At 45.1% G+C, this 12,500-nt stretch overlaps 1 protein-coding gene across 4 annotated transcripts in view; it reads left to right on the plus strand.

Moving 5' to 3' along the window:
• The window catches only part of rgs19 (regulator of G protein signaling 19), a 28,358-nt gene that overhangs the window by 12,204 nt on the left and 3,654 nt on the right, over positions 1–12,500 (plus strand). For all 4 annotated transcript variants that reach the window (XM_080445064.1, XM_080445065.1, XM_080445066.1 and 1 more), the window contains 2 exons: positions 4,493–4,650; positions 5,203–5,283. In XM_080445064.1, the coding sequence (XP_080301190.1) occupies positions 4,493–4,650; positions 5,203–5,283 (239 nt within the window). The remainder of the gene's footprint in view (positions 1–4,492; positions 4,651–5,202; positions 5,284–12,500) is intronic.

A 12,500-nucleotide genomic window follows, 5' to 3' on the forward strand; every position in this document is an offset into this window, starting at 1 on the left:
GGGCTTTGATTCTTGACTTGTTGCCTTCATTTGTCTGATTTATCTTCACTTTAAACAAAAATAAGTGTGTAAGACTCCTGCACACTGTCTGCGTATGCAAATACAAAGTTGAATGGGAATCACACCGTTTCAGTCCAGAGAACATCATGGTTATCTACAAAATAACAAAACATGTCTAACGTGATGTTTAAGACTGTACCAATGTGACGTTTTACATGTTTCCTACATGTTTGCTGAAGAAACCAAGAGTCAGTCCACTTACTTCTATCACAGTTAATCAATTATTTTGTACAGATTAATTTGACATCAATACATACTTTAAAAGAAATGACCTCAAAGAATTAGCTAATTGTTATATGATCTGCAATCAACACACACGCACGCACGCACACACACACACACACACACACACACACACACACACACACACACACACACACACACACACACACACACACACACACACACACACACATTTATTACATTTATTAACTTTTTAAAGATTATTCTTTGGCATTTTCTGCTTTATTCGGATAGGAGAATGTAATGAGACGGGAAATCTGAGGGCAGGGAGAGGGGACACATGCAAGAAATAACACTGAGTGCATTTGTTCACATGCGATTGGATTAGCCACTCATTTCACGTACAGTAGAAAGGTCAAAGTCGTGCAACAAATGTGCATTTGTTATGTTATAGTAGTTGCCTTTCCTTGTCAATTTGCCTCAAATGTGACATATTATGTGCTGTTTTCTGTCTGTTCTGAACAAAAAAGAAGCCAAGTCATGCAATATGGAGAGATGGGAAGAGGAAGTACAATCATTTGACTTTTGTCCAGAGTGCCTCAAATTTGTCACTCGAAACTATTTGCAGAGGCTCTGTGCACTTTGACAAGCTAACACCCGTAAAAAAAAAATACAATGTGGCAGCTGTGGAGCAAATGAGATAAGGAGAGCCTATAGTGCAACACATGTGGGCAACAGTTACACTGTGTGTGTGTGTGTGTGTGTGTGTGTGTGTGTGTAGCCTGACACACTGCAAGACAGTAGGACAGATATCAATGACTCGTTGGGCTCTAAAACAACAAAAACAACGAGACCACTAAAAGTAATAATGGCTTCATGTGGCCAGTCTATGATGTATGACTCCATATTTGGGCAAAGTTTCTGCCTGGTTTCCACGGACATTCACTTCCTCTTATAGATGGATCGGCTCTGACAGAAGCTATAGCTAGTTATGGTAGATCAGTGGTTCTCAAACCTTTCCGTGACGCGCTGTGAGCTTGTAGATCGGCTATTTTTTAATACGGTAGCCAAAGTATAAATTATGGTTAAAGTGGTTAAAATGATTGTGATGCTATATTACTGTAACTAATTTAGCTGGGGACCCCCTGAAACCTCCCAAAGGACCCCAGAGATAAATGTGTGTAATGTGCGTGATGTGTGTGCGTGATGTGTGTGTGTGTGTGTGTGTGTGTGTGTGTGTGTGTGTGTGTGTGTGTGTGTGTGTGTGTGTGTGTGTGTGTGTGTGTGTGTGTGTGTGTGCGTGTGCGTGGGAGTTTTTCTGACATTACAGCTGCCCAATGCACCCGTAACCACCGGGTGCTTTGAAGACCTGTCTCTCTCGCACTCCTCTCTCAGCTATTGTGGTCGCGCACGACTCCCGCAGTCCCAGTCCACCCTGGGCAATAGTGGCATAATTATCCAGAATTTAAATCCTAAACATTAAACATGTTTGATGTTCGTTAGCAGATCAGAAGGACTTAATATTGGATCTCACAAAACCCCTCACGATACGGGATCATTTTCTTTGCAGATAATCGGTTCTGGCCAGGCCAGCTCGAATCGGGAACACCCCCGTGATTGTCGGGAGTGGCGAATTGAACCAGAATCGGCCCAATTATCCTCTAGTGTGAGCAGCTTAACACTGCCCCCCGCCCTCCATATTTGAACCCTGAATTTAGCAATGCGCCACAGGAGTGAGTAAACCAAACACACGCTGAGAGCTGCTAGCAATCAGGCTGTGAGATTATGAAGCCATAATCTGAGATTGATGCTAAAATTGAGCACTAAATAACTTAAACCCCACTGGCGACCCCACACACTGTGTGTGTGTGTGTGTGTGTGTGTGTGTGTGTGTGTGTGTGTGTGTGTGTGTGTGTGTGTGTGTGTGTGTGTGTGTGTGTGTGTGTGTGTGTTTGCGTGCGTGCGTGCGTTTGTGCACACTTTGTGCACACTTTGAGTTTGTGTATGTGTGTGTGCGTGCCAGCACATGTATGCTGGCAATGCATGTGTGTTGCTACTAGGCATGCAGTATTTGCAGTACACCAAATCTCTGGCAGACTGTCTTTTCTCTCTGCCGCTTTGTCTCTCCCTCTTTTTGTTTCTCTTGTCACTTTACTTCTCTCTCCTCCCCCTATTTTCTGTCTATCTTTCTGTTCCATTTCTCTCTCCCGCTATTTCCTGACATGTCTCGGCATGCAGACATCTTGGCTGTGTAGCTAAACTGCCCCTCCCAGCATTACCAGTAGCTGTGGTTAAACTGGTGACATGTGTGCTGTTCCTGCACTGCAGGAGCGAGTTTGTAACAGAAAGGTTCCCGGCTCGATTCCCCGGCAGAAAAAATAAATAACCTGGGTGGGGAAGTCAAGTGAATTGCCACCACTTACCCCTCCCCCAAAACCGCGGAAGTACCCTTGAGCAAGGCACTGAACCACTCCACTAGAGCTTCTCAGTGCAGATTGTGGCTGTACTGGTCAGCTCCCAGGTTGTAATGTGTGTGTGTGTCTGTGTGAGTATGAAGCAGGGAGGTTCCTGAAAATAGAATTAATTACCAGCTAACGTCCCCTGGGTAAATAAAGGTAAAAGAAGAAATAAAGAGAAAGAGAGAGATAGAGTGTGCGTGTGTGTGTGCGTGCGTGCGTGTCCATTACTATCAGTCTACCAGCATCCCATGACATGGCTCAGTCACATCAGATAAATGACACGACACCCGGAACTCTGAGTAAATATATGCTGTGGACATGATCTGTGTGTGAACAAGACAGCAGTAATATGATATCTGTTTTATGGTAGCTACACTCTGACACACTGTACGACAGGGCAAGCATAGTGGCAGCGGTGGACAAAGTATATACTAAAGCAATGGTTCTCAAACTTTTACATTTCAAGGTCTCCCCTTAACTCTGACAGTGTACAAATGGAACCAAATGGACCCTAACGGGTCCATTTGGTTCCATTTGTACACGTCAGAGTTACATACTTGCAAGGGTCAAATTAGACCCCCCTAAAGGAACCCAGAGAGTCCCTGAAATTCACTTTGAGAACCAACGGACTAAAGTAAATAATGAAGTATCCAACAGTACAAATTACGAATTAATTCATATTGCTTTGTAAGTTTGGGTCCCAAGAGTGACTTCCTAGAAATGTAGTGGAGTCAAAAGTACAATACCCGGTATTTCTATTCAAAATGTAGCAGCGTGAAAGTCATCAGCTTGCAAAAAAGCAAATTTACAGTACTGTACATACTTGAGTAGGAGAGAGAAAGACAGACTGGGACAGACATATTAGGAGTTTTACGGTAGCTAGGAGATAGACAGGGGACAGCTGGGGACAAATGTTGGCAGAGCTGTGGTTTGAGAGCAGCCAGAATGTTTTAGAGAAATTAAAGAATAACACGACACGCCCAATCTAATGATGAAACCCTGCCACTCTGACATGCCATGCATGTGTGTGTGTGTGTGTGTGTCTGCAGCTGTGTGAATGTGCTTTTGTGTGTGTGTGTGTGTGTGTGTGTGTGTGTGTGTGTGTGTGTGTGTGTGTGTGTGTGTGTGTGTGTGTGTGTGTGTGTGTGTGTGTGTGTGTGTGTGTGTGTGTGTGTGTGTGTGTGTGTGTGTGTGTGTGTGTGAGAGAGAGAGAGAGAGATAATGAGAGAAGTCACGTACAATCAGATGATGCATCACATTGCTTTGTATGCTGTCTTCATATCCTGCCGTTTCACTTCCTCCTATCTATCTATCTATCTATCTATCTATCTATCTATCTATCTATCTATCTATCTATCTATCTATCTATCTATCTATCTATCTATCTATCTATCTATCTATCTATCTATCTATCTATCTATCTATACAGTATAAACAGCGTGAATTCATTTTCACTTTTTCATTTTCAAATGAAGTATTATGAGCTTCTTTTCACTCTCTCTCTCTTCCTCTGCTCTGCCAAGGAGAGACAAATACAGAAGAGTTAAATATGACAAGAAATGATATACAGTAGGTTGTGTATTCTGTCCATGTGTGTGCATGTAGCACTTTATTAACGACTGTACCTTATACCTAGCTTGTACTAGAGCTCCTTTTCTTTGTCAAAATGTGTTGGCCTATTATGACATGCCCAGAATAGGGACGCTAGGCATCGTGTGGTTAATAAAGTTTGTTTTCTACCTCCAACTCTCTCTCTCTCGATCTCTCTCTCTCTCGTGTTCTTTTTGCAGTACACAGGACCAGTGCCAGTGGAGAGAGGAGGAGGAGGGGGGGTGATGGGAGATGCAGGAGGAGGAGGAGGGGGACGGGGCCTAGCCACTACTACTCACAATTCCCAGCGGTCCAATGCCTGCTGCTTCTGCTGGTGCTGCTGCTGTAGCTGTTTATGGTAGGACATGCAAGCACATACACGCACACACACACACACGCACACACACAAACAAACACACAACACACACACACACACATCAAATCTTAAATTGTCATTTTTAACCCTAACCCTAAAGCTGAAAATAGCAGATCTACAAGCTACTATTTCCGGTGCGCAACAAAGTGTAAATCTGGGATAACTCGAACCCTAACCCCTAAACCTAACCTCTAAATGTCTAATCCCAACCCAGTAACACTTGGACGGGTCTATGACGCATTACAATCACATTTATGATGCATTATAATGCACTTATAAGGCTTCATAACACTCGTTATAAATGATACAACTTAAAAACGTATAACCATAACTTAGTCAGTCTTTATACAGTAACTGACAAATTATTGGTAATATTACCAACAATTAACCACTGGCACTCACTCACTCACTCACTCACTCACTCACTCACTCACTCCGTGTGTGCACATGCTGTGTGCACTTATAGTTCTGTGTATTTGTGTGTATTAGCTGTCTGAAAGCCTTTTTTTTTTACCATGTCTGTCTCACTGTCAGGAATGAAGAGGAGAGAAAGAGGCGAAGGCGTAGAAAATCGCACGACACAAAGATGGACGCTATACTAAACTGTGAAGCTTGGTACGTTAATATGACACATGTGAAACTGAAGCTACGTCGATAACACTGTTAATGAATTTGTTTAATATGACACCATACCAGATTGTTACATCAGTAATACTGTTAAGTGTTTAGTTTAACATCAAATCAAATCAAATCAAGCTTTATTTATATAGCACATTTACAAACAGGCAAATCAGGCAATCTGTCTTGAGGCTGGAGGGGGTCCCACGTGTGCGCGAAAATTTTTGGTTATATGGCGGATTTGGGAGGTTTCTTTCTTGGATTTTGGTTACTTTATTTCGGTTTTAGGGTTAGGTTAGGGTTATGTTATTTTGCCTAATTTTACTGATTTAATATCAAAATAGTATTTTAACATTCATTTTTTATTATTCTAAATGACTTGGGGATGAGTAGCCCTGATCACCTCAAGGCAAAACACAGGCCGAGGCACAGCCAACTGCCAAGTAGGAGTAATATAATTTTTATTTTACCCACCACTGGCTGTTTCAAATAATGAGCAGAGCAGAGGAATTGAGCATCAACCATCTACGATTATCAATAGCTACTGTAAAGTATAACGAATAGAAGGTTTGGCACATAGTCTGGTTCACTATGTAATTTTGTTGGATTTTTTTGAAGATTTGCAAAACTATACATTTTTGGAAAGGTTATCGTCTAAGGAATCAGAAAATCAATGTTCCCATTTGCCCAGATGTGTATACGGCGGCCATATTGGCAATTACAAAATGGCCACCCTAAAATGTACGTTTTTTAATATCTCGGCCTCTAAATAAGCTGGAACATTGATTTTAACTGCTAAACCTACATTTTCAGGGTCAAGGAATCCAATGGTGCAAGTTATTATTTCATTTTTTTTATCATCCCATTGACATAATCCACCATATGGGTAAAAAACAGCACAGCCCAGGCAGTCAGTCAGATACTAACTGTTCTTTTTATTTATTTTAACTGTGAACTTTGGATGTTTGTGTAACCATATTAAACATCATGACATGTGTAATCATAGACAGTCTCTATGCATCATCATAATCATCATCATCATCATCATCATCATCATCACTTTCGTGCATCACAGCTTGGGAATCGTCATCGTTCTGGCACTGGCTGCTGCACTGACACATTTCAGTACAGGCTAAGTCCTTAGCTTTGCAGGAACATCTGCCAGAAGAACAGTCAGATTTACACTTGCATTGAACCATCTCAAGGATGGCCTTTGGAGCTGGGAGGACCTCTGTGGTCGTTGGTTTCAGCATGCCATCCAAGTGTTTGAAGTACCCATTTTGCAGGGGATCCAGCTGTGGATCCTACAGAGCAATGGCTGCTTGTGCCCATGCCCTTGTTTGGACATGGACTCTCAAGATGTGCTGCTTCAGAGCTCCAGGTGTTGGAGGGAGCTTGTCACTTTCTGCCCTGTGTTTGCAGAACAGATGCCATCGCAGTTCAGGGATTGTCTTGATGTTGATACCCTTGTGTTGACAGCTCCAGTGTTGACAGCATTCCTTCTGTCACTTCTGCTTCATCCAAAAGCACTCCAGACCCAACTTTTCCCAGCCCGGATATATGGAACAGGCGTGCGGACGCCGAGGACGGGCCGACGGCAGGCGAGAGAGAGGCCTCCGGTCGGACACGGCCGGGCGGCCTGGCACCCTGGAGGTCCTCGGCGAGCCCAGGACGATCTGGGCTCGGCAGTGGCCCCCTCCTTTGAAATTCTCTCCCGGGACTATCGGCAACCTTTCCCAGCCCGGATATATGGACCAGCATGCGGACGCTGGGGACGAAACGCAGGCAGGCCGCCCCAGATTGCGGGCCTGCCGGCGGCCGCTAGTCGCTGCACTGTGACCCGGGAACCAGGCCGCCCCGAAGGCCGTGGAACCCACTACGTTCTGACCGATTGGCACTCGTAGCCCGCCTCTTGCAAGGGCCCCGCCGGCACCTTGTGTGCTTCGGCGGACGCTGCTTGCAGCCTGCGGGCCCAACCAGGCATGGAGGGACCACGTGCGGAGAGGCCCCGGCCTGTCCTCCGCACTCCTCCGCGGTCGACACCGGCCTAACGAGACCGAGACGCCCCGTCTGCCCTAGTTGCCCTGCCACGGACCGTCCGAGGGCCCCCGCGGTCGGCCTCGCCTCGAGCCCCATCACAGGGCTCGGCAAGGAGATCCGTTTGCCACAGGGGCGCGCTCCGGAGACTAGTTTCTCAAACCCTGCGTGTGTCGCGTACTCCGGCGACCGACCAAACAGCTGCGAAACGGGCCATGGGCGCCGATCCCCCGTAACATCCTGTCGACCTGGGTAGAGGGCAAAGGAGGATGTGGCGACCGTCGCAGTGCGCGCCACCGGGAGCTCCCGCCGCCCCTCTCACGGGGGGCCTTGGCGGTCTCCGCGGACCGGCAACCCCACGGTGCGCGCCTCAGCTGGGTGCGCTCTCCGCGGCGGAACAGGAGGCCTACCTGGTTGATCCTGCCAGTAGCATATGCTTGTCTCAAAGATTAAGCCATGCATGTCTAAGTACAAACGGCTTGTACAGTGAAACTGCGAAAGGCTCATTAAATCAGTTATGGTTCCTTTGATCGCTCCTCAGTTACTTGGATAACTGTGGTAATTCTAGACCTAATACATGCAAACGGGCGCTGACCTTCGGGGATGCGTGCATTAATCAGATCCTAAACCCTCGAGCGCCGCGTCGTCCGCTTTGGTGACTCTGGATAAACTCGGGCAGATCGCCCGCCCTCCGTGGCGGCGATGTGTCATTCGAGTGTCTGCCCTATCAACTTTCGATGGTACGCTACGTGCTTACCATGGTGACCACGGATAACGGGGAATCAGGGTTCGATTCCGGAGAGGGAGCCTGAGAAACGGCTACCACATCCAAGGAAGGCAGCAGGCGCGCAAATTACCCACTCCCGGCACGGTGAGGTAGTGACGAAAAATAGCAATCCAGGACTCTTTGGAGGCCCTGTAATTGGAATGAGTGGACTTTAAATCCTTTGACGAGGAGCCATTGGAGGGCAAGTCTGGTGCCAGCAGCCGCGATAATTCCAGCTCCAATAGCTTTAATATCTTAAAGTTGCTGCAGTTAAAAAGCTCCTAGTTGGATCTCGGGATCGAGCTGACGGTCCGACGCCAGTCGAGTCACCGTCCGTCCCTGTCCCTGCCTTCCGGCGCCCCCCCCGATGCTCTGAGTGTCCTGCTTGGGGTCCGGAGCGTTTACTTTGAAAAAAATAGTGTTCTAAGCAGGCCCGAGTCGCCTGAATACCGCAACTAGGAATAATGGAATAGGACCCTGGTTAATTTTTTTACTTCCTTGTTAACTTAAAACTTAAAAATTCTGTATCTAGGCTCCTGAGTACTTTTTTTTTCTCAATGAAACATCTGAAATAACTCTGGCATTCAATGTGTTAACTACTTTCGCGGCCCCGTGTGGTTGGCGACTAACTTCTTAGAGGGACAAGTGGCGTTCAGCCACACGAGAAGGAGCAATAACTGGTCTGTGATGCCCTTAGATGTCCGGGGCCGAAATTATTCCCCATGAACGAGGAATTCCCAGTAAGCGCAAGTCACCAGCTCGCGTTGATTAAGTCCCTGCCCTTTGTACACACCGCCCGTCGCTACTACCGATCGGATGGCTTAGTGAGGTCCTCGGACGGGCCCCGCCGGAGTCGGTCACGGCCCCGGCGGAGCGCTTGGAAGACGCCCGAACATGACTATCTAGAGGAAGTAAAAGTCGTAACAAGGTTTCCGTAGGTGAACCTGCGGAAGGATCATTACCGTTCTGTCCGGCACCCTCGCGCGGGGGTCTGGAATGCCTGAACATGCCACAACATAAAATAATTAACAAATACAGTCTGAGGGCAATGATTACTGGCCTTTTGTACAGTCACTGCAAATAAAATGCTTGCAACGGGAACTACTTGGTGTGTGGATCTACTCTCAAGTATAGTGTAAGCTACACTTTTTGATTCAGCACCCATCCTAGTAGTATTGGGATGTGCATGTCTTTGTAATAATTTCCGCAATTAATATCAGCCACAGTTTGATCATTTTGGACACACTTATGGAAGCTTAGAGTAGCAATAATACAAAAACAAAAATGTCTTTAAAAGTATCAGTGGTAAGTTAACATTTTATTTAATTTGAATGAGCAAGTGAAACATGTTTTTAGGAACAGCTGGAATATGAATTGATAAATGATTTTCTTATTTCAAAGATATTGCAAGAAAACAACCATATCTGGTCATTTTGGACTCAGTCATGCATCTAAGGGTTAATGTTGTAAAGTTTTGTAGCTTTATAATTACCACCATTGGATTCCTCGACACTGAAAATGTAGGTTTAGGAGTTAAAATCAATGTTCCAGCTTATTTAGAGGCCGAGATATTAAAAAACATACATTTTATGGTGGCCATTTTGTAATTGCCAATATGGCCGCCATATACACATCTGGGCAAATGGCAACATTGATTTTCTGATTCCTTAGACAATAACCTTTCCAAAAATGTATAGTTTTGCAAATCTTCAAAAAAATCCAACAACATTTTAAATCAAAGCATAAGGAACCAGACTAACAGAGGCTTGTGAGTTTTGTTTAGAACATGAAGTTTGCTTTATATTAACTTAGTAAATGTACTCATCACCAGGCAGCCGCACTTGGAGTTGGTTTGTTTCAGGATAGACAGACACTAATAACAAATATAATGCAGCTGAGAAACTTTGGTCAACTTCATTATGTACAGTACTTGGCATAATACATGGTCTTTTGGTCGCAAAAAAATAGTTTACTTTGGATCTGATGGATAGGGTTCTGTGCAGACTGCAGTGCATTTGGAAACACTGGACCCTACCTGGTCGTAGTGTCACTGTTGCCTGGGCTGGTCCAGGTCCATTGCATTGCTCCTAACATTATAAAAATTGCAGCTGCTAAATCACTGATGTCCGACATTCTCCGTGTCCTCCTCTTCACTTCGGTTTTGGTCAAACTACCTATAATTATTCACAACAAATCTTTGGATTTGATGATAACTCCCGTCAGTCCCGTGGTCGTTAGTTTGAGTCAGCGGGGGTCTATCACTTTCTGTTTCTTTTTCCTCGGTAGCTTTCACTGTTTTAAAATACTTGCTTAAATATGCACACTTTGCAGCTAGCACAGATAGCTCTTGTATCCTCTCATTATGTTGTTGAGCTCCTGATTATTTTCTTCCCCAAATTCGACTTGTAAACAAACCGGTGAAACCACATGTTGCTGCGTGGTCGGGATAGAATACAAGAACGCTCGTCCCAAAACACACTCGCCCCGGGTATATCCGGCGGCCTCGGTCGGCGAAAAAAATAGGGGCGAGTGTGTTTTGGGGCGAGTGTTTTTTCCCCGTGCAGTGAAGGAAGGCGGTGCTGCGGACCAAACCATTCTGGGATTTACACGGGGGGGGCAAATAAATCCTTTAAAATACATCGTGTTTATGAGTGCAGTGCATGATTTCAAAAGTGGGTTCAGATTCTATTAAATAAGTATTTATTATTCTAAATTACTTGGGGGGGGGTCTGGGGGGATCCAATCTGACTTGGGGGGGTCCAATCTGAAGCTAGGGGGGGACGAAACCCCCCCGTCCCCCCCGGGATTGACGCGCATGCAAACAGGCAAGCTGAACCAAAGTGCTGTACAGGCAAATTCAAAAACATCAATGCAAAACAACAGAGCAAGTTCACAAAGCATTTGAGAGCAACAAAGGAAAACACTTTAAAAAAGACAACATAAAAGAAGAAATATGTATGTGTAAGTGGAAATTACATATAGGCTAGGTACATAGTACGTACACAGACATGATTATGAATGGAGTACGATAAAAGCAAATCATGTGAATTAGATGCTGTTAAAAGCGAGGGAAAAAAGATGAGTTTTGAGTTTGGCCTTAAAAGCCCCGATCGACTGGGGGGATCGGATGTGGAGGGGCAGGCTGTTCCAGAGTCGCGGGCCGTGGCCACGAAAGAGCGGTCACCCCTGGTCTTTTTGAATTTACGGGTTGGAACCTCAAGCAAAAAATTATCAGCAGACCTCAATTCCCTGGTTGGGACATATGGTTCTACAAGTGCGGAGAGGTAGGATGGAGCCAGCCCATTTAATGATTTATATATAAATAAAAACACTTTAAAATCAATTCTAAAATTTACGGGGAGCCAGTGTAGAGAGGCAAGGACAGGGGTAATGTGCAGGGAGGCGGGCAGCAGCATTTTGTACGAGTTGAAGGCGTCTGAGTGACACATGACACCATACCAAAGGCTATGTCATAAACACTGTTAACTATTTAGTTAATAAGACACCATTTCGCACGCACGCACGTGTGTGTGTGTGTGTGTGTGTGTGTGTGTGTGTGTGTGTGTGTGTGTGTGTGTGTGTGTGTGTGTGTGTGTGTGAAATTCTGTGAAATTCTGTGTTGTTGGCGGAGTTTAACTGTTGTTGTGTATTACCTTCATTTGTGTAAAGCTGCGTGGTTATCACGAAGATGTTAAGTCAATTGGTGGTGTTGAACCCTTTAGTTGCAAATTAGTTTGGCATGTTTTGCATGTGGGGCAGCCGTTTCTTTGGTCTGTAGTCACAGTCACTTGATACAAATCGCTTGGTTCCCTCTGCCATAATTGTTTTGGCAATGTGTAGCTACTGGACAGTCGTTTTCCCTGACACCATACCAAAGGCTATGTCATAAACACTGTTAACTATTTAGTTAATAAGACACCATTTCGCACGCACGCACGCACGTGTGTGTGTGTGTGTGTGTGTGTGTGTGTGTGTGTGTGTGTGTGTGTGTGTGTGTGTGTGTGTGTGTGTGTGTGTGTGTGTGTGTGTGTGTGTGTGTGTGTGTGTGTGTGTGTGTGTGTGTGTGTGTGTGTGTGAAATTCTGTGAAATTCTGTGTGTAAAATTCTGTGGTGTTGGCAGAGTTTAACTGTTGTTGTGTATTACCTTCATTTGTGTAAAGCTGCGTGGTTATCACAAAGATGTTAAGTCAATTGGTGGTGTTGAACCCTTTAGTTGCAAATTAGTTTGGCATGTTTTGCATGTGGGGCAGCCGTTTCTTTGGTGGGCAGTCACAGTCACTTGATACAAATCGTTTGGTTCCCTCTGCCATAATTGTTTTGGCAATGTGTAGCTACTGGACAGTCGTTTTCCCCTCGCACAGAAATACAGGTACGATCCAAATTCCCGCCTGTTTTAAATTGTTTCAGCTGT

This window comes from Gymnoscopelus braueri (assembly GCF_963280865.1).
Source record: "Gymnoscopelus braueri genome assembly, chromosome: 12".
NCBI classification, from domain to species: domain Eukaryota; kingdom Metazoa; phylum Chordata; class Actinopteri; order Myctophiformes; family Myctophidae; genus Gymnoscopelus; species Gymnoscopelus braueri.